The 23,621-nt window shown below is 42.9% G+C and overlaps 1 protein-coding gene across 1 annotated transcript in view; it reads right to left on the minus strand.

The window, feature by feature from the left end:
- Positions 1-23,621, minus strand: part of LOC147706481 (alpha-2-macroglobulin-like protein 1) — a 690,635-nt gene that overhangs the window by 149,796 nt on the left and 517,218 nt on the right. The window contains exon 17 of the mRNA XM_086929617.1: positions 305-379. Within this exon, the coding sequence (XP_086785743.1) occupies positions 305-379 (75 nt within the window). The remainder of the gene's footprint in view (positions 1-304; positions 380-23,621) is intronic.

A 23,621-nucleotide genomic window follows, 5' to 3' on the forward strand; every position in this document is an offset into this window, starting at 1 on the left:
CTGCAAGGAAGTTAAAAGGATGGATAAACAAAACATGAAGTAAAGGCAAAGCAAACAAAGGCTTTTTTACCTGTCTCTTCTCAGAACCTGAGAAGACAGGTAAAAAAATAAAAGCAATGGAGATGTATCAGGGAGAGGGATAAATTAGAAAATGCAAAGAGTGAAATAAGCAGATATGTTCTGGAGAGGGAGCGAGACAAAAAGAGGAGTTGTAGTTGAACGTATAGCGATTGAAGGAGTAGGATAGAAAAAGTGGGAGAGATCAGAGATAGAGGTAGCTGTGTGTGCAGCATCTAACACTCACTTGACGCGGCAATCCCAGTTCTAGGAGGGCAGAGGTGATATAGGCTGAGAGGGAGACATCATCATTAACACCACCCTGTGAAACAGAAAGGGAAGAAGTATGCGTCAGTCCCAGCTTCATTCAAGGGAAATGACCTATGACCCAGGAAACGGTATGACCCAGGAAACGGTAGAACGCTTCTACCGACGTAGAGTCAGAAATTAGCCGAGCTACTATGGATTGGCCATGGGGTGGGGTACCACTGCAGAAAGTAGATGTGCTGCCGTGGATTTGGCAAGGGGTGGAGTACCACAGCAGAAGGTGGATGTGCTGCTGTGGACTGACCACTGTGGAAGGGGGGGGTGCTGCTGTGGACTGACTACGAAGTGGGGTGACATTATAGAAGGTGAATGTTCTGTTGTGATTGGCCATGGGGTGGAATACCACTAAAGAAGGTGGCTGTGTTGCGGTGGATTGACCATATGTATGTTGTAGATTGGCCATGGGGTGGAATAAAATGTAAATGTAGTGTGCTTATATAGCGCACGTATCACCCCCGAAGGGGTCTCAAGGTGCTGTACACATACCGCTGTGGAACCCTTTCTGGCCTTTCCCTGTGAAGTGCCCACTCCTGGGCACCCCCAAGGTGAAGCCAGGCATCCTATCGCTGTTGGGGCCGTTGTGGAGATTAAGCAAGCTATTGCCCAGAGTTGCAGAGTGGGACCCATGATTAGAATAGGCAACGAGGTGAGAATGATCAGGTCCGGGGAAATTGAGCGTAAATTGAACCCTGGTCCGGGCCAGACCTCTGCATCAGGGTCTGCCGCTCTAACCATTGAGCCACACTTCTCCACTACAGAAGGTGGCTGAGCTGCTGTGGCAAATATGGAATAAAATATCCAGAGGAATATGTGCTGTTCTGGTTTGCTACATATGTGAAACAACATTGCAAAAGGTGAGGTGGCACTGTAAGCTGAGCACAGGTGGTATAGAGGTGGAAACACATAACAGAAGATGAATATTCTAATAAAGATGACAACATCAGTTAGTGAGGGGAATTTACATAACCGGACATCGCAACGTTTTGCAAACTAACTTCAAACTAAAAAAGTTATATTTGTCTCCACAATGTTCTGAAGCTAAGCCTTGGTGCATACGTTGGTAACAGGCCATGTTATGTTATTTGCACTTGTAGTGGGCACAGATACTCAAGAAGTATCCCCGCGCAAACCTGAGAGAGGGGAAGCCTGGTTAAAGAAAGGATCAGATACAACCAAAAAACTTAGAGGTCTAAGCTAGAAATCCTTTGGTGATTTCTTAGAGTTGTCCTAATGCCTCATCGAGTACACAGGAAAAATCAAATTAAACTAACAGACCATATCACCAGAATGTGAAACACCTGCGATTGTCAGTCAACCTTAATGAGGATTCCCATCAATGTCTTGTATCGATCAATATTCTCATCTGGTAATCCTACCAGGGTAATGTGTCTCTTGATCATTGAGACAGCCAGCATACCCTAATGGTTGGTTTGGGGTGACGACCCACAATCACTCGGTTATACCACATGGTGTTTATATGATGGGAAGGTGCAGCGCAAAAATAATATAGGTGGTGATTAAAAAAGGATAGGGAGCTTAACAAAAAAACTATTTATTAGACGTAAGTCCCTTCCGGTTTAAAAACAAGAACAGTGCATCACAATAATCGCAGTACACACAAATAGCTGGGAGAGGGCCAACATGTTTCAGCCTATAATGGAAAATGACCAAGGCTTTCTTCAGGGCCTCTGTTCTACATTAATGCTACTGCCTACAAGTGACTAAATGTGTCAAAAATAATATAAAAAACACACAAGGGAACCAACAACAGTAAAGGATATAGTATTCCTTCAACTGTCTGTAATCCTCTCTTCGGCACCTGCTGTCTTAGTAGCATCTGTTGAAGACAAACAATCAGGTGAGCCCCACTCAGCTACCCAGGTCTGTTAGATTCATTCCTAATTTACAACTATTTACAAATTAATTACTCACCCCGTGTGTCCGGGGAATGGACCTCACCTCTTCCTGGACCTGGCTCAGAATGTGTGAGACCCCGCTCTGCAAGGACAAAATCGACCCCGTGTTCACCATGGGCAGAGAGAGTAGTCTGTGATCTGCTCTGTCCATTCATAATCCCCGGGGCTGCATAGTATACTGCGCGCAGAGTAACCTAGCATATAACAACCAGTCCCAAACTAAAGACCTCGCAACCACACTAGCATTAACTGCAGCTTTAAGGTTTCGACATGTTTTAGAATTAAAAGTGGTACAGCATGATTAACCCCACCATCATTTCTAATCTAGAAGTTTGACAAAGAAAAAGGAGGGAGGAAGAGGGGGCCCAATTTGTAATATCTGCCAAGTCTCCCTTCCTCTGTTGGTTATACACGAAGGGAGAAGCAGAGCCAGGTTATACAAACTAGCCCATTAGAGCTGTGTTCCTACCTGTCCGTCGTTGTCTCGGTCAGTGACTGAGTCAGGGGGAGGCACTGGGCTCTTGTCATCACTTCAATTTCAATGATTCAGTCCTACCTCTAACACCCAAACAGTGAGCTATAGAGGAGGGACTAAAGGAGAACACTGTTCATGGCAGAATGCCAACTACCAGCGGAAAATTCTGGATGATTTCATGTGTTACAGGTCAAAAGACGTCAGGTTTGGACCTCGATATAAGCTGACTGTAAGTCTTAGTTCCGGTATCACTCGCTCGCGTAGTCTCGCGAGGCAGGTACAAAGAACTACCGAATGATGTCACACGCTGGATGCGTGTAGTTCAATGGACGTGCAGCGGTGATTTGAAAAGCCTGTGAGCCGTGGGAGTTGTATGGTTACACGGGTCACTTGTATTTATTACAACTGCAACCACGGAGGGTGGTTACACGGGTCACTGTGTTTATTAAGGCTACAACCACGAAGAAATCTGACAAACTGGTGGTCTAATAATTATTTACATTGCGTAATCACGCGAGAGAGTGCAACGAACTACCGAATGACGTCATACGTCTAATTTGAGTAGTTCGAGCCTACAATACCCAGTGTGGAAGTTCATTCAAGTATGATTCTTGCCCCGCGAAGATAGAGACTTCCAAAATACTCAAGGCTGATCAGTCAGCACACAGATTTAATAAGGGTACAGACAGATTGAGTCATAAGGTAAATATAACCTCCTGATTTCATGGCAGCAGAGTCGGATGTAAACAAATCCATTGAGTCAATATTAATACAGACATCAAGGAATGCAGGTACTTAACCCCTTCGAAGCAGAGCATGCAAATCCCAGTATATACCCTCATGATAGGTTAAACCAGGGTATATCGTCATTTAGTCCATGTCTGTCTGTCCCCAATTTGAAAACCCATTTCTGCTCTTTTAGGAACAGAAATTTGGACACATCACTCACATGTGAGGGAATGAACGGTTTTTCAAGGACGTTCCACTTAAAGTCTGTTTCACTGTGGTTATAATGTATAAAATGTTTGGTCAATTTAGAGATGTCTTTCTTGCACCGAAAAGTGCTTTTGTGTTCCTGCATCCTCACTCGCACCTTTCTTGTGGTCATGCCCACATATGTATGTATGTATGTATATGTATGTATAGGCATTTATATAGCGCACTACTTACCCGTAGGGTCCCAAGGCGCTTGGACCGCTGCGAAACCCTTCCTGGCTTCCCTGAGAGATGGTCCCTTAATGGGTATCTCCAGGGTGAGACCAGGCATCCCCGGCGGTCTGGTGGGGCCGTTAGTGAAGATGAGGCAAGCTAATGCCCAGAGTTGCCGAGTGTGATCGCTGATCAGAGTGGGCACCGAGGCGAGAGAATTATCGAGTCCGCTGACCCTGGTCCAGAAACCTGCCGCGCCGGGAATCAAACCCTGGTCCCAGGCCGTCCTCTGCTCTCGGGTCTGCCGCCTCTAACCAGTGAGCCACACTAGCGTTCATTGCAAGGGCATGTGAGGAGATAAATCAGGTTGGTGCTGTTACAGTTGGAAAACTGTCTCAATTCCCAGGGCCGATTGGTGCCGATATCAATACTCGTAGTTTTGGAAGTTAAAAGACAAACGGAACATACCCCACATGGATGGTGCCCTATCACCGAGGGCAGGTCCCAAAGAGTGCCCACCTCTCTCCTAGGTGTATCCTTCGGGCGAGTATGTATCAGGCGATCCCTGAAATTTATAGAACGCTTAAAGGAAAATAGAGGAAACGCAATTTTATCCTTACCGCTGTTTAGAATGCGCCAGTGTCGTCTGATGATCTTTTGGACGCAGTTAGATTTGGTGTTAAAAGTGCTGACCAATGTCAAGCGGTCCAAAGGGGGTTTCTCGGGTCGTGGCTCTAGCAATGCTGCACGATGATTATTGGCTGCTCGTTTGTAAGACCGCTGGATAAGTCTCCTGGGGTAGTGTCTGGAGGTCAACTGTTTAGATAGGTCCTCTGCGTGGCGTGCAAAAGTTTCAGAAGTGGAGCAGTTCCGTCGAACTCAAAACCTTAAAGCTGCAGTTAATGCTAGTGTGGTTGCGAGGTCTTTAGTTTGGGACTGGTTGTTATATGCTAGGTTACTCTGCGCGAAGTATACTATGCAGCCCCGGGGATTATGAATGGACAGAGCAGATCACAGACTACTCTCTCTGCCCATGGTGAACACGGGGTCGATTTTGTCCTTGCAGAGCGGGGTCTCACACATCCTGAGCCAGGTCCAGGAAGAGGTGAGGTCCATTCCCCGGACACACTGGGTGAGTAATTAATTTGTAAATAGTTGTAAATTAGGAATGAATCTAACAGACCTGGGTAGCTGAGTGGGGCTCACCTGATTGTTTGTCTTCAACAAATGCTACTAAGACACCAGATGCCGAGGAGAGGATTACAGACAGTTGAAGGAATACTATATCCTTTACTGTTGTTGGTTCACTTGTGTGTTTTTTATATTATTTTTCAAACATTTAGTCACTTGTAGGCAGTAGCATTAATGTAGAACAGAGGCCCTGAAGAAAGCCTTGGTAATTTTCCATTATAGGCTGAAACATGTTGGCCCTCTCGCAGCTATTCGTGTGTACTGCGATTATTGTGATGCACTGTTCTTGTTTTTAAACCGGAAGGGGCTTACGTCTAATAAATAGTTATTTTGTTAAGCTCCCTATCCTTTTTTAATCACCACCTATATTATTTTTGCACTGCACCTTCCCATCATATCAACACCATGTGGTATAACCGAGTGATTGTGGGTCGTCGCCCCAAACCAACCATTAGGGTATGCTGGCTTTCTCAATGATCAAGAGACACAATACCCTGGTAGGATTACCAGATGAGAATATTGATCGATACAAGACATTGATGGGAATCCTCATTAAGGTTGACTGACAATCGCAGGTGTTTCACATTCTGGTGATATGGTCTGTTAGTTTAATTTGTTTTTTCCTGTGTACTTGATGAGGCATTAGGACAACTCTAAGAAATCACCAAATGATTTCTAGCTTAGACCCCTAAGTTTATTGGTTGTATCTGTAGTTCCCCTGGGGGATAATACTTAGGCAAGGTCTTTAAACATCCCTCTAGCCCTATACCACCGTATTGTTTTTTGTGTAAAGAAAGGATCAAATAAAAATATGGGTCTTCAGTTTTTTTTTTTTTAAATAAGCAGGGGTCTTATATACTGCAAAGAGCAAGAGGGGGGAGTTCCAATCAATTGCAGCTCTAACCGCAAGTGGGCTACCCCCCATTCTTGTAAGTCGGAAATGAGGAATATGAGCCAGGAGCTGGAATGATGACCGGAGGTATCTAGCAGGGGTATAGAACCTGAAACGTTTCTGTAGATAACCAGGACCACATGCGTGCAAAGGCCAGGGTCAGGGCTTTACATTTGACTTGTTTGGCCTCAATTAACCAATGCAGTGAGCGTAAGTGCTGTCTGACCCTGTGTCTTATCGGTTGGTAAAAACGAGTCTCATAGGCGCATTTTGGACTACCTGAAGCCTATTAAGAAGATAGCCTGGCAGGATGACGTACAGCACATTTGCGTATTCGTGTCAAACCTGTCCACGTCGTCCCTTACCTTGTCCGTGAATGAAGCCCTCTTGGATGACGCAGATGATTTCGCAGAGACGCAAGGGACCAACTTCCCAAACCGCTAACTAAATCTTACTGATTCTATTTATTTACAGCAAGGTTTAAACTAGGGATTAGGGAGGAGGGCCGGTACTGGACGTTGCGGTGTAGGGTTTTGTTCTTGCTGTCGACCTGCGAAGCAACAAGCCAAAGCACTTTAATAACCTAATCAAACAGGGATTCTCCTAACTATCTTTAAAGTTTTTAACTATTCTATCTAGCTGTTCTTGAAAACCAAAGTCATTCAGGGTTTTCGGATATTCTCCTACCTGCGATCAGCGTAGTGTCGGCTTTCGTCCAGTATTTCTTTGGGTAGTTGCGATAAGGAAGTCGTCAGACGTCCTCTTAGGATAGGCAGTCAGCTTGTATTGTCAGGTGGTTGTTGTTTAGCTAAGAAATAAAAGGAAGGATTACTTTTGATCTTTAAAAGTGTTTTCGCAACTTCTCACACTAGTTCCTATCACTTACTTGTATATTACTTCTAGATTCTTTGTCCTGGGGGTTCTTGTCTTTTCTTGTGACTGATAAAAGATAACACAGACCTAACAATACAATAACCTAGACGTCTTTCTTCACATATCTTTCATTTGGGATCAAAAGCTATATTCACTCTTAGTCTAGAAATCAAGATTATTCACAGCACACAAACACTTTTCACGTTAACCAAAAGATCTGAATTACAATATTCAACATTAATCAAGAATGTCCAAAGTCTCTTCCTTGCATCCTTTCTGCAAGTCTTTTAGAGTTCCCAAAAATTATAGTCGACCTTTCTTGCGAAGGGCGCCTTTAAATATTCAAAAGTACTTAGCTTTCCCACTTTTGTCCTTCAGGATTCTTATTCCGGAGTGCAGGGAAGAACCACCTTGAAGATGAGCAGCAGTGAAGTCCTGACGAAGCCGGAATGCCATCAGGTGAGTTCTCAGCAGAGCTGCCACTAGACGCGACCTTCGCCGGAAGAAAACCGAAGGCAAAGCGCCTTCCAGAAGGCTGGGTGCGGTTTAAATACCGGACCGCACCCAGCCGCTCCCTGCTACGCACAGGAACGTGCGTGAAGACGGAGACTTCATTTCTCCTTGGATGCGCACCAAAAAGGTGCGTGTGAGGGATGCGGGGAGAGAAAGACTAGACCTTCAAGCACAAGGTCACAATTTAAAACTAGCGCAATTGTCCAAAACCCCTGAAATAAAAGGTACACTATGAAATCAGGCTACAAGACCAAAGTAATACTCATATTAAAAGAACAGTTGAAGGCATGGTTGGACATAATACAAGTTAAAAAGCTTGAAGCATAAAAGTATCATACACCTAACCACACTGACTAAGAAGCGTGCGGGGTGCACGGGACAGGGGTGGGTTTTAATGAGGGGAATACTACATGTGTCTAGAGGGCATGTGTAGTAAAATGAGTCTGAATAGTCATGAGTTGCGTGATTCATGACAGTACTCCCTCCTCAAGATCCCCCCAAGAACCGTGGTAATGGGCTTCGGTTTATCAGGATATCTCAAATGAAAAGACCGGACCATTCTGGGAGCATTTTTGAGATGTTCTAAGGGTTCCCACGATCTTTCCTCAGGGCCATAGCTTTTCCAATCTATGAGGTAAAACAGCCTTCCCCTAACTCTTTTTGAATCAAGGATTGACTTAACTTCAAACTCAGGACGACCCTCAATAATGATGGAAGGTGGAGATCTAGGAGTACGAGTTTGAGAATGGAATGGCTTAATCAGAGAGACATGGAAGACAGGGTGTATCAAATACTTGCGAGGAAGAATTAACCTTACACAAACTGGGTTAATCACTTTTTCAATAGGAAAGGGTCCAATAAACTTTGGATTAAATTTCCTGTTTCCTTTCAACTTCAGATTCTTTGTACTCAACCATACCTTATCTCCAGTTTCATATTGAGGTTGCTCAGTTCGATGTTTATCCTTGGCCTCTTTTTGAGATTCCTTAGCTTTCGCCAAGTTGAATTTAGCCTCTTCCTGAATGGAGAACACCTTAGAAACATAGTCAGAAACTGCAGGTACAGACTCATTGTTGCTAGAATCTTTAGGGATACTTTTTGGATGAAACCCGAAATTACAAAAGAATGGAGACATCTTTATGGAAGAATGTTCAGAGTTATTGTAGGCAAATTCTAAGGGACTTAAAAGATCAGACCATTCTTCGGAAACGTTAGGTAACATACAACGAAGATATTGTTCAATAGTTTGATTGGTTCGTTCAGTTAAACCATCTGTTTGGGGATGGTAACTAGAAGATAAACGAACCTCCATATGTAACAAAGCACTCAGATTTCGCCAAACTTTAGAAATAAATTGGGAACCTCTGTCTGAGATCACCACCGAGGGAATTCCATGTAGTCTTATCACATGGGTCATGATTAACTGAGCGAGTTCCAAGGCTGTAGGAAGCTTTTTTAATGGAATAAAATGGGCCATTCGTGTGAACTGATCTACTACTGTCAAAATAGTATTGAATCCCTTCTTGGTTTCAGGTAGTTCGACAATAAAATCCAACGATATGGTATGCCAGGGTTGAGGTGGAATTGGCAGTGGCATTAACAATCCACTAGGGGCTTGATGAGAAGTCTTGTGCTGAATACAAATACTGCAAGTTTCTACAAATTGTTGAATGTCTTTAGACATTGAAGGCCACCAAAAGCTCCTTTTAATTAGGTCCATGGTTTTCAAAATGCTAGGGTGAGCCGACAACATTGTATCATGATGAAGATGAATTATGGACTTTCGAATCCTTTCATTAGGAACAAAAATTAAATCATGGACCATCATCAAACTGTCTTTCTCTTGAAGAAAAGGATGATCTTTCTTCCATTGTTCAGAATCCTTTTCTCTTAAAGCTTCCTTGATGTCATTAATAATGTCACACACAGATAAACTCCCCTGAAAACAAGAAGTAGGGATTACGGGATGAATTTTTTCAGGTTGATCTGGGCCCTTGTCACCAATTCTAGATAAAGCATCCGCTTTTAGGTTCTCTTTTCCAGGACGATAAGTAATTACGAAATTGTAATCATTGAAGAACATAGACCAACGTAATTGCCTAGCAGATAAAGCTTTTACCGATCTTAAGGCTTGAAGATTTCTGTGGTCTGTGTAAATAGTTACCGGATGACGAGCCCCTAACAGGTAGTGACGCCATTCTTCAAACACAGCTTTTATTGCCAATAACTCCTTATCGGCAATTGCATAGTTTTGTTCAGCTTCTGACAATTTTCTTGAATAGTAAGCAATAGGATGCATTTGGCCGGTATCAGAATTTCGTTGTGAAAGGATTCCGCCCAAGGCAAATTGAGATGCATCTGCTTCTACTATAAAGGGTTGACTGGGGTCTGGATGACATAAAATTGGGGCCATAGTAAACCTCTTCTTTAACTTCTGGAAAGCTTCATCAGCAGCCGGAGACCATAAAAATTTCGCTCCTTTTCTCAATAACTTGGTAATGGGTGTAATAATTTGAGAAAAGTCTTGAATAAATCTGCGATAGAAATTCGCAAATCCAAGGAAACTTTGAATTTGTTTCACAGAAGTGGGGCTAGGCCAGGTTGTTACAGCTTCTACCTTTTTTGGGTCCATTTCGATTCCATCTGGACTGATAATATAGCCCAGAAAGTCCACCTTAGAGACATGAAACAGACTTTTTTCCAATTTCACAAAGAGAGAGTTTAAAAGTAGTTTTTGAAGAATGGCGCGCACCTGTTGAACATGTTCTTCTTCAGAATTAGAATAGATGAGGATATCATCTATATAAACTACACAACAGATGTCAATGAACTCATGTAAAACTTCATTTATAAAAAACTGGAAGGCGGCAGGAGCATTACATAGACCAAATGGCATCACTTGGTATTCAAAGAGACCAAACTTTGTACGGAATGCTGTCTTCCATTCGTCTCCTTTTCTTACCCTGACTAAATGATAAGCTCCTCGCAAGTCCAGTTTAGTATAAATCTTAGCCTTCTTAATTTGGTCCAAAAGTGTTGGAATTAAAGGTAGGGGGTACCTATTCTTAATGGTAACATTGTTTAAAGCTCTATAATCGATGCACGTGCGCAGCTCCCCTCCCTTCTTTGGAATGAAAAAAAGAGCTGATGAAACTGGGGATTTAGAGTGTCTAATGAATCCGTTGGCAAGGTATTCATCTAAGTATTCTCTCAGATGAACATTTTCAGTCTCAGTAAGGGCATATATCCTGCTGCAGGGTAAGGTTGCTCCAGGCAATAAATCAATCCTGCAGTCAAAATCTCTATGTGGCGGGAGGGTGTTAGCTTTCTTTTTGTCAAACACGTCAGATAAATCATTATAGACAGAAGGAACCCCATCCAAAATCAGAATATTAGGTGATTCTATCCCAAAGTCAAAACCTTGAATCATTTCCTTGGATCTCTTAAGAAGGAAACAATGGTCTGTACAAGTAGAAGATTTGAAAGTTATCGTCTTGGTTACCCAATCTATGAGTGGGTTGTGTTTTACCAACCAAGGGATTCCTAGTATCATTTTAAATTGGGGAGCGTCAATAATGTCCAATTGAATCTTCTCTCTATGTATAGGAGAACAATCCATTTCCAATATCTCCGTCTGTCTATTTACTGGGCCGGAAGTCAGTTCCTTGCCATCTACAGCCCTAACGGTTTCAGGGTGGTCCTTAAATAAGGACTGAAAACCTAACTGGAGGAAGAAATGAGAATCAATAAAATTTCCGGTTGCTCCTGAATCAATTATGGCTTCTACTTTTCTAGTGGGAGAGTCAGGGAGCAACCCTCGAAGTTCTACCAGAATGGAGAAGTGTCTACAACCTATGGGAGGGAGAGTTGAGGCCAAACTAGAGAATAAACCCGATAAACTGACCTCTTCTTTTACCGAGTTCTCTAGTTTTCCGTCTTTTCTTGTGTGGTTGCTAAATCAGATGATTTGGTCTTGAACTTATTTGGTCGTGTGGGGCATTCCTTTACAAAGTGTCCTGTCTTCCCACAATACAGGCACTGATTTAAACGCCGTCTCTTTTCTTTTTCCTCCTTTGATAAAGGACCACGGATAGAACCTATTTGCATTGGTTCTACTGAATCAGATTTTGAGCTCATTTCACGGTTAGAAACTGATCTTTCTTTGAGGAAAACTAACTTATGCTCAGGCCTCCCTCTTTCTCCCTTTCTCTCAGAAATACGATGGTTCAACTTAACCACTAGATCAATGAAATCACTTATATCTTCGGGAGGTTCTAAAATCTGCGTTACCATATCCTTTAACTCGTCCTTCAATCCTCTGTAGAAGATTGAGACTCTCTTGTCGTAAGGCCATCCTGCTTCCAAAACCAAACGGTTAAAGGTTGAAATATAATGTAATAAATCCGATGATCCTTGTTTCAAACCTAAAAGCTCATTGTCAGCTGACTGAACAAAAAGATGTTTTGCAAACATCTTTTTCAAAGCTCTTTCGAAGTCTTTAAAGTTGTACAAAATCCGATCATCGTTTTCTACTAAAGGAACTGACCAAAGAGCAGCATCTCCACCCATGTAGGATAACATAAACGCTACTCTGGAGGAGTCATCAGGAAAGGCTGAGGTTTTTGCAATAAAGTGTAAATGACATTGTTGTAGGAATACAGAGAATTTGTTACAATCCCCATAAAATCTCTCTGGTGGGGCTAAAGGGGTTGGAACCGGAGTTACAACTTGAATTTGTGTTTGAGGACCTGAACTGGAGGACGGACCCATGAAAGTGGCTGGTTTCAGAACTGACTTCTGTTGAACAGAGTCTTGAAGAGAGGACAAATCTCTGCGTAAAGCAGCATTATCTTGTCTAATTACATCTAACACTGCGGCTAACTCCTGCAGGGTAACTTGATCCATTGCGTCTGGGCGAAATTATCAACGTGGGCTTTGCCTTCTGTCAAACCTGTCCACGTCGTCCCTTACCTTGTCCGTGAATGAAGCCCTCTTGGATGACGCAGATGATTTCGCAGAGACGCAAGGGACCAACTTCCCAAACCGCTAACTAAATCTTACTGATTCTATTTATTTACAGCAAGGTTTAAACTAGGGATTAGGGAGGAGGGCCGGTACTGGACGTTGCGGTGTAGGGTTTTGTTCTTGCTGTCGACCTGCGAAGCAACAAGCCAAAGCACTTTAATAACCTAATCAAACAGGGATTCTCCTAACTATCTTTAAAGTTTTTAACTATTCTATCTAGCTGTTCTTGAAAACCAAAGTCATTCAGGGTTTTCGGATATTCTCCTACCTGCGATCAGCGTAGTGTCGGCTTTCGTCCAGTATTTCTTTGGGTAGTTGCGATAAGGAAGTCGTCAGACGTCCTCTTAGGATAGGCAGTCAGCTTGTATTGTCAGGTGGTTGTTGTTTAGCTAAGAAATAAAAGGAAGGATTACTTTTGATCTTTAAAAGTGTTTTCGCAACTTCTCACACTAGTTCCTATCACTTACTTGTATATTACTTCTAGATTCTTTGTCCTGGGGGTTCTTGTCTTTTCTTGTGACTGATAAAAGATAACACAGACCTAACAATACAATAACCTAGACGTCTTTCTTCACATATCTTTCATTTGGGATCAAAAGCTATATTCACTCTTAGTCTAGAAATCAAGATTATTCACAGCACACAAACACTTTTCACGTTAACCAAAAGATCTGAATTACAATATTCAACATTAATCAAGAATGTCCAAAGTCTCTTCCTTGCATCCTTTCTGCAAGTCTTTTAGAGTTCCCAAAAATTATAGTCGACCTTTCTTGCGAAGGGCGCCTTTAAATATTCAAAAGTACTTAGCTTTCCCACTTTTGTCCTTCAGGATTCTTATTCCGGAGTGCAGGGAAGAACCACCTTGAAGATGAGCAGCAGTGAAGTCCTGACGAAGCCGGAATGCCATCAGGTGAGTTCTCAGCAGAGCTGCCACTAGACGCGACCTTCGCCGGAAGAAAACCGAAGGCAAAGCGCCTTCCAGAAGGCTGGGTGCGGTTTAAATACCGGACCGCACCCAGCCGCTCCCTGCTACGCACAGGAACGTGCGTGAAGACGGAGACTTCATTTCTCCTTGGATGCGCACCAAAAAGGTGCGTGTGAGGGATGCGGGGAGAGAAAGACTAGACCTTCAAGCACAAGGTCACAATTTAAAACTAGCGCAATTGTCCAAAACCCCTGAAATAAAAGGTACACTATGAAATCAGGCTACAAGACCAAAGTAATACTCATATTAAAAGAACAGTTGAAGGCATGGTTGGACATAATACAAGTTAAAAAGCTTGAAGCATAAAAGTATCATACACCTAACCACACTGACTAAGAAGCGTGCGGGGTGCACGGGACAGGGGTGGGTTTTAATGAGGGGAATACTACATGTGTCTAGAGGGCATGTGTAGTAAAATGAGTCTGAATAGTCATGAGTTGCGTGATTCATGACAATTCGATCCAAGAGAGAATCAGGGCTCATGTCACAGTTTCCTTCGCTGCTCTAGGAAGAAGAGGGAGACATTTCCTAAGGGTTTTGAGTACCCCAAAAAATGTCCTGCTAACCTCTTAATCTGGGTCACAAAGGAAAAGTACTTCTCGAACCAAACTCTCAGATTCTTGGCGGGTTGCCCAGTTGAGTCTAGCATGGGAAATTCCGCAGGCCAAAGGGTGTCTCTGAATTGGGGGGAAACGACCGATAAAGAAGGATTTCAGACTTGTCCTTGTTGCATTTAAGTTATGGTGAGGAAATCCATTGGAAAACTTCGGACAAAGAATTTCAAGCCAGGGACGTTGAGCACTCTGTTTTTCCCCATGTGAACAGTAGCTGAGTATCATCAGCATATGCCATAATTTTGGCTCCCAATTCTTCCGCCAAGTAAATCAAATGGGTGACTTATGGATTAAAGAGAAGGGGGCTCAAAGAGGACCCCTTCCAAGAAGGATGTCAGCCGACTCAGGGCATACTTGAGATCCCCACTTCCGCAAGGAGTGTAAGAAGCAGAGAGTGGGAAACAGTATCAAATGCTGCTGAGAGGTCTAACAAGATAAGAACTGCCCTACCGCCCAAAATCAAACATTGCAATAGCTTCCAAGACTTCCACCAAGGCTAACTTCCCGCTACAGGAGGCTCTAAACCCATATTGAGCAGGGTGGAGTAGGCCAGTGCTCTAAAAAAGTTGGTAAGTTGTTTGTTGACCAGTTTTTCACAGGCTTTCGGCAAAATCGAGAGAAGGGACGATAATTAACTGGGCATTACGGATCCAGTAAGGTTTTTTTAAAGGGGCAAAATCTTGGCCTGCATCCAGACTACGGACCTCCTGAAGGGACAGATTAATAAGTCTGTTGACTTCAGGATTCACAGTTTCAGCAACCAAAACCAGGTGTCTGGCTGCACAAGGATCGGTCGGAGAACCTGACTTCAGCGCCTTAAGGACCCTTGGTGACTCAGGCAGATCAATAGTAGAAAAAGTCATCAGAGAGAGGGACTCCACATGCTGCTCAAACAGGGACATGGGCCTGACCACGGAGTGGTTGCCAGGAGTGAAGGACGCCTGGATGGTATGGATTCTCTCGATGAAAAAGTTAGAGAGTTCCTCACAACAAGTGTTGGATGAGGAAAGTGTAATAGCCTCCACTCTAGGACCCATAAAACCCTGGCCGATAGAAAACTTTCATTAGAATTATCATTAGCTGAGTCAATGCGATCCGCATAGCAAAGGCTTTTGGCAAGGGCAACAGAGGAATATGACAGCTTCTGAGTTTTCCTAAGGTCCAATTTCACCATGGGGCAGTAGTTTTGCCACCAGAGACATTCCAAATTTTTGCAGTGTTGATTCTGCAATTTTAGCTTGTGAGAAAACCATGGTTTAGATGGAGAAATCCTGAACAATTTATGGTGGGCCATAGGAGCAAAACGGTCCATTGTTTTCTTGATCCAAGTGAAGAAGCTTTCAAAAGCTTCCTCCAGATTATCCAAGGAGGCTGGTCTGGACTTAGTAAGAGCACAGCTAAATGCCAATGGATCAGTTTTGGCAAAGGTCGAGCCTCGCCCTATGTTACTTGTCGGGATATTACCATCCAGGATCAATTAAAATATGACAGAAAATGATCAGACCATGGTACCAGTAAAGGATCCTCCGCTTAATGGGGAAATTAGAGCAGATAAGATCAAGGATGTGACCACCTAAGTGCGTCGGAACTCTGACCTATTGGGGAAGCTGGGCAAGGTTAAGAGAGACAGAGAATTCCCTGGAATCCCCAACATCATCTTTATCCAAATGGATATTGAAATCCCTCAGGAAAAGGTAAAGCGGGAACCGCGAGGCGCTGGGAATAATGATGTCTGCCAAATTTCTGAGAAAAGGTCCTGCAGTTTTGGGGTCGCTCGGCAAAGAAAGGTAAAAGCAGACATGGAGAGGTTAAATCAGGGATTACAGCTGGCAGAGGAGAATTTAACAGTGGGGATAGCTACCCAGGGGGACGTGAAAGTATTAGAGGCAGAGGTTGCAAAGAAAAGGGCAAAAATACTGGGAGTATGGGATACTGAAAATGCAAGAAAATACCTGGCACAACAGAAGATCTGTCATGAGTAAGGTGAAACAGTAGGAAGACCCTTAGCTTTCAAGTTGCGCATGAAGGATACTAGTCGCAATATATCATCTATGAAAGACAAGGCTGGGATATCAAAGACCGGACCCAAGGACATACTGGCTATTTTTCACGATTTCTACTCAGCACTGTATAAGACTGAACAAAATAATTTTGAGGAATTAGATCTTACTGTATTAGGAACATCTGTCAAGTTAGATCCACTAGTTGTTGAATTATTGGAGGCACCTCCATCAAAAGACGAGCTAGCCATTGCAGTAAAAACAATAGCAATGGGGAAAGCAGCGGGCCCTGACCAACTACCAGGGGAAATATACAAACTATTTTTTGAGGAACTTAAAGACATTATGTTAGATACATTTAGGGCCGCTCAAACTGGGGTAGCACCAAAATCATGGGACAATGCGTGATATGTTTGACACGTTCGATCATGCTATACTGATCGACCGTGTCAACAATGCCGGCTTCCAAGGCGTAGCTCTCGACTGGGTCACATCTTTCCTGGACAAGCGATGCCAGGCCGTACACTTGTCCACTTTTTCTGCTTCTTATTCTCCCCTCTCCTGCGGAGTCCCTCAGGGCTCTGCCCTATCCCCTTTGCTTTTCAATTTGTATATGCAGCCCTTAATAGTCTCCCTTCGCAAATCCTCTGCCACAATTTTCAACTATGCGGATGATTTGCAGCTAATATTCCCCATTGACACTTCCCTTTCCTCCCGTACTAGTTTTCAAACCACCATGCTAGACATTTCAGAATGGATGTCTCACAGCCAGCTCAAATTAAACCCCACCAAGACTGAGCTTGTGCTGGTGGGTGGGTCTGCCAACCCATGGAATGACAGCTTTTGGCCCCTATCTCTTGGGATTCCATCTCGTCCTGTCAATTCTGTGTAGAGTCTTGGCGTAGTCATCTCTGGTGATTTATCTATGAGGCCTCAGATTAGTGCTGTAACATCATCCTGCTTTTTTCATCTGAGTAGGATACGCAAAATCAGTAGATTCCTCACCAGAGATGCACTTATCCTTGTCATCATGGCTCTTGTAATGTCTAGAATTGACTTTGCTAACACTCTGTACGCAGGAATTCCCGCTTACCACCTTCACAGGCTGCAGCTGGTGCAAAACCAGGCTGCTCGCTTAGTATACCATCAGCCTAAACATCAGCACGTCTCGCCGCTATTGCGGAGCCTGCATTGGCTCACGGTGGCCAAACGTTGCACCTTTAAACTTGGCTGTACGATATTCAAAGCCCTCTCCAACCATGCGCCTGCCTTCATTTCCTCTAGTTTGAAGCGATATACACCCATGAGAGACCTTCGATCCATCTCACACAACCTTCTGCTTATCCCAAAAATTAAACGTAAAAAACATGGTGGTCTTTGCTTTTCTTTTTTGGCCCCCAAATTCTGGAACTCCCTCCCGCCCTCCTTCCGTCACTGCCCTACCTACGACTGCTTCCGTAGGACATTGAAGACGTTTCTTTTTCAGTTAGCATTCGATTAAACCCCTGCCCTTGCCCTCTGCATTTGTTATGAGCGCCATGAAACCGTTCAGGTGAACGTGCGCGGTATAAAATATTTTAACATAACATAACATAACATAGTTGTTTTCAGTAAGAAGGGAAAAGAGACCGATCTCCCGGGGTCATATCGCCCTATTTCACTTTTAAATTGTGATGTGAAGATTTATTCTAAAATTCTAGTAAACCGTATATCAAAAGTCATTACTTCACTAGTATCCGATGATCAACATGGCTTTATTCCAGGTCGAGGAACAGTGGCACATATAAACAAAGTTATTACTTTGTTTGATATAGCTGAGGTAGAGAAACGTAGCTTAGGGCTTATATTACTTGACGCTGAAAAAGCGTTCTATCTTGTGGAATGGAAGTATTTATGGTTACTAATGGTGAATATGGGATTTCCCAGGAAATTTATGACGGCATTGCAAATTTTATATAATCCACCAACTGCCAGGATAGCGTCCATGAGTGTAACTTCAGACATAGTGCAGATAACTAGAGGCACAAGGCAGGGATGTCCCTGCTCTCCCCTCCTTTTTGCATTGTATATAAACCCTTTTATTGGTATGATTTCCAGTAGACTGGCCATTAAACCTTTTTGGGTGCGTAATATCCCCCACACAGTTTTTGCCTTCGCAGATGATATTCCGGTGACTACAGAGGATCCGGCTCTTGCTTTGGTAGAAATTGAGCGGTTAGCTAAGATTTTCGGCCAACTATCCGGTTACAAGTTAAATGCTACAAAAACACAGTTGGTTTGTTCTGAAGTAGCAAAGGTCAATGATCCTAGAGTAGTTGTAGAAGCAACTTATTTGGGGGTGAAGATAAGGGCGGCCATGTCTGAGGTAGTTGCGGCTAATTGGGGTTCATTTATAGAAACATAGTGGAATCCTTAGAGAAGTGGGCGAGGCTGCATTTTACTTTAATCGGCCGAACCAACGTATTAAAAATGAATATATTACCAAGGCTTCTATATATTTTTAGATCACTACCATTAGAAATATTACCAGCCCAAATTCAGCAACTACAGGCTTTGTGTGCTAGATTTATATGGACTCCTGGAAAACCGCGAAGAGCTGTGCGGCTTATGACGCTACCAAAATATAGGGGGGATTATCGGTCCCAGATTTTTAGTTGTATTGCTATGTCTGTTTTTTGCAAAAGATGCGCACTTTATTGATGGGAGGTGAAGAGGGAAATAATTTAATAACATCAAGCTTCAACATCTCTATATATTATTTAACTTTGGGAAAGGAAGTCAATTGGAGTTTGTTCAGAGAGATAGAATGGAGCTACTACAAAAGAACTAAGATTAAGATGGTAGCAGCAGCCATTAGAACTTGGAAGAAAGTACGTAAATTAATCAACTTAGGAACTTTAACTTATTATACCCCATTAAATGCGACAACATTGCTCCCATCCATCTGCGCTGACAGTGTGGTGAGGGCCTGGCAGATTAAAGGGATTAAAACGCTAGGTGACCTATATGACCTTTGCGGAACGCTCAAACAGTTTTCAATACTATCACAGGCTTACGGGCTACCACAAGCACAGTTTTTCAAGTTCTTACAAATTATGGATTTTTTAGGCAAAAAGAAATTGAAATTGATTTCTAGCCCTTTGATGGAGGCTCTAAATGCTTATAGTAGAATTGGTGGTCTGTATAAAATTTTAAATTCGAGGAAGAACGACGACTTGGAAAAGCATAAGGCATTTTAGGTGGAGACTCTCGGTCAAAATGAAGTAGACATATCAATGGAGGAAGTGATTGTTAGAGCTAGGGAAGTTCTAATGTCAGCAAATCTACAGGTACAATTTTATAAAACCTTATTTAGGCTATACTATACACCGGCACGGATGAAAAAATGGGGTAGCCGCTATGATGGCAAATGTTTTCGATGTGCTTCATCCGATGCGGATATAGACCATATTTTCAATACTAAATTGTCTCCTTTTATACAAGATATTGAACGATTATTATCTGATTTATTAGAGAGACCTGTTTGTATAACCCCTGTCTTGGCGTTGTTAGGGATGGGGCAGGATGTTTCAAAGGGGGGAAGTTTATATAAGTATAGATATTTTTTATTTGTAGCAATGACTATAGCCCGTTTATGCGGGGGACTGGCTATGTCTGGAGCCTCCAAAGATTCGAGGTAACGAGGGCTAAGCTATATAGAATATCTAGCTTGGAATCTAGCCTATATTCGCTAAAGGGGGCAAGGAAACGGAAATTGGGCCTTATGATTTGGGACCAGCTCTTGGCTCATATGAACAACTGAGAGTATTATGATGCTAATACTAAAGAACTAGGGAATTTACAAAGACTAATAGCAGTCGTAAATGCAACATGACAATTACTCTGTTCAAGTCAAAGTATAAATGGGGATGTTGCAATGTTAAGGAAATTTTATTTTAACTCCTACTAGATTATAGGCATCTATGTTTATGTTGCGTACTTTCTTGATTTTGATTAATTTTTTTTTTTTTTTTTTTAAATGGCTCAGCTGGATAAAACGATAAAACAATGGATAAAACAATTTATGGAAGTTATGTAAGAATTATACTGTGAAATTGCTCATTGTCAAATGTTTATCATGCCTTGGAAGTGTGGAAATAAAATAAATTAAGGAAAAAAAAGAAAAGGTCCTCCAGGCCCAGGGGGTCTGTAGACCAAAGTTCCACCCAGCAAGGCATCTGGGGAGAAGGTGATATTGAAATCAAGCACCCCACCCTCCCCTAGCTGAGAGGACTCCTCACAGTGGAGGGCCCACTTGCCCCTGAAGATGACCGCAACACCACAACCCCTCCTGACTTTGCTACCCACCCGGGAGATCTTATACCCAACGGGTATCGCCATCTCAATGATAGGGTTTGAAGAATCATTAAGCCATGTATCAGTTATAAATAGCAGATCCACCTGCAGGTGGAAAAACATAGTAAGCTGTGCAAGCATTCTTGTCTGCTGGTCGCAGAAGATAGGCACAGAAGATGGGTGTGTTGAAGAGTCAGCCTTCCCTGAGCAAAGGAGGAAGGGAGCAGACTGCCTCACATCCCAGCACCCAGTTTACTCAGATGCATTATAGTAAATGCAGTGCATAGTACCACTTCAGTAAAAGCCCTTAGTTTTCACCATTGTTTCAGCAGTCAGTGTTCTGTATCTCTAGTAATTTGTTTCACAATTGTTCTCTATTTTCAGTAGAGAGTAACAAGTTGTTTTAGAGATGCTGTAAATGCTGTTCACAGTTATTTCAGGTCTCTGCATCATTCACTGAGCGCCGGCAGGGCCGGACTGCAGTGGCATAACACAGGCCTCCCCATCCCCCGCGGTGCGGGTGGGCCCCTGAGCTTCAGGGGGCCCCGTCAGCACAGTAGTCAGGCTTGAGAGCCCTGGATTCAATCTGGAGCGGAGGCCCCTCCATGTACCTTGCAGAGGGACCCCATAACTTTTGTTACACCAGTGCCGGACTGGCGGTAGCGGGCACTAGGCGTTTTTCCAGTGAGTCGGAAGGGTGGAGGCGGTTTTGTTACTAGGGGCCGATTTTGAAACAGTGTTGCAATATCGACCCCCTGTAACAAAAGTGTGAGCAGTGCTAAGGCAAAGAGCAGTTCTTATCAGCACCCACCCTCGGGGGAAGGGGGGCGGTGCATCTGTATTGCCAGGGCTGGTTTGGGTTTCCTTGCCGGCCCTGAGCGCAGGTGCGTCTACCTGGTGCTTCCTGGTGCTCTGCCTGCCTACTTAACTGTCCCTCACAGTGAGCACACTACTACCACAGCCCTTGCGAGGTAAGCAACTGTTGAATGTCCTAGCAACTGATATAGGCGTACACTAAGCGTCTGATGGGGGGTGGGGGGAGTTAGGGAATTATTGATATTTAGCTGAATTGATGTACAAAGAATAAAAAGTTAATAGAAAAATGGCCAGAGGGACTGGGCATAGCTGACAATGTAAGGAATATTTGTAATTGATTTTACAAAAATACTACGATTGTATATAGGATAAATGCAAACACACCCTCTGGTATGGACGCCAGTCTATATTCCTGATAATACTACTGTATATATGATGTTTTTATAAAACGTCAATAAAGTTGTTTAAAAAAATTAATAAAAAAAGATGGAAGTTATGGTGGTGGGGAATGACCCCTCTTTTTGGGACCAGCTTACTTGGCCTCCATATCTGGCAGATTGCCTGTCCCCCACACCGCAGGCCAAAAGCTGGGGAGTTTGTCTGGATGCCGGTGTTACCAGGGCCTCCCAGGCAAAAAGGGCATGCTTCGGCCTATTAGGATCACTGAGGAAGAGCCTGAAATGACCCCCCGGCTGACTCAAGAAGAACTGTGGTACAGGGCCTTATACTCTTGTGACTTGACCATTGCAACTCGCTTTACGTGGGTAGTCCAGCCTATGTGGTAAAAACAGCACAGATCATACAAAATGCTGCTCTTTTTTAATTGTCTTATACAACAGCTCACAAGACTTGAGGTCAAACAATCACTTCCTCCTGGCAATCCCAAAGATCAGAAGAGCAAGAGGTGGAAGACGATCCTTTATATACTTGCCGCCCAATCTCAGGAACTCCCTCCCCATACATTTGAGAGCAAACCACAGGCTCCTGAGCTTTAGAAAGCAATTGAAGACACATCTTTTCAGTTAGTCACCTCATCACCTCACTGTCATTATGTCTGCCAGCGCTGGGAAGCCTGTGTTTGGGTAGCTACATGCTCCATAAATCTAGGTCACATAACACAACATAACTTTGTGCTGATTATTCTCGAGGTTCAAAGGTTATATGGATATAACATTTGTGGGGTATGCGTACAACATTGGAGTATTCATTTTTGCTCCAAATGTCAGACCATCCTAATAGACAGATTTAGAACAAATTTAACATGAAGATACCTTAATTTACCAACACAGGACCTTGGCTGCTGTTTACTGGTCAAAATAATTTACATATATTGGGGTGGGAATCCTTAAATGTTGATCACCAGCATTCAGATAGTGATCACGATTACTAACCTGTAACTATAGTTATCCAACATTTGCATCTTCCATAGATTCACACGCCTAATTCACCTCATGATCGAGCTGGGACCCCCATGTTAGTCATAGAAAATCAGGGCAATGTTAAACCAATCCTGGAAGACTATAAACAAGGCCATGTTAATAGTCCTTACACATCACTAGCAAAGCCACAAAGTTCAGCCAGTCAGGCGAATAAATAGTGAACACCACTCACCTGAGAGGCCTCATACCTTAGATTATGTATCATAAGTGTGCAGGAGAACTATAAATACAGGTAAGTAACTTTTTCCTTATTCAGCATTGGATCTTTCATAGATACACATGCTTGAATAAGAATAGCAAGCACTTAAAATAGATATAATAAATATATACAAGCATAAAGTGTCTGTCAGGAGTGTGAAAAATAGGTTCATGTTATTGAAAACATGCAGAAGAGTCATCTATCACACTGCTGCATCCCTGTGCAGTAGCCTTGAGTAACATTATCTCTTTTTCCAAGTTGCTGCCCTGCAAATGTCTATCAAAGGCAGCTCCAAGAACAGTGGTGTTGAAAAACTTACTGTAGTGTGTGCTTCACAGGATTTTGAAGAGGGCATCCTACTTTAGATTTACAGAGAGGCTGCAGCCACCAGCAGGAAAATTCCTGTTTTAAAAATGGAGGTCCCTTTTGAGCAGGCTTCAATGTCACAAACAAATGGTTTGATTTATTGAAGACTTGTTCTGTCAACATGAATTCTGAGACATCATGATGTTCAAATTGTGCAGTACTCTCAGCACATCAGTTGAGTTTTGAAAAAAGTCTTTAACGTCACTGACTCATTCAGATGGAAACCAGCATTTCTGGATTAACCTTGCATTTGTACTCAAATTTAAGATATTGTTATGGAACTTAAGATAAGTTTATGTCATTTTCTTCATTGAGACTTGATAATGGAAAGTTAAGTCCCAATGGGTACCTGCGCTTTTGAACACACAAGGTGCAATGTCATTCTTCCTTTTTTGGTGATGTAAAACATCAAACTTGTATTGGCTGTTCATATGAGGACAGAGGTA

The sequence above is a fragment of the Lissotriton vulgaris genome, chromosome 7, assembly GCF_964263255.1.
Source record: "Lissotriton vulgaris chromosome 7, aLisVul1.2, whole genome shotgun sequence".
NCBI lineage: Eukaryota > Metazoa > Chordata > Amphibia > Caudata > Salamandridae > Lissotriton > Lissotriton vulgaris.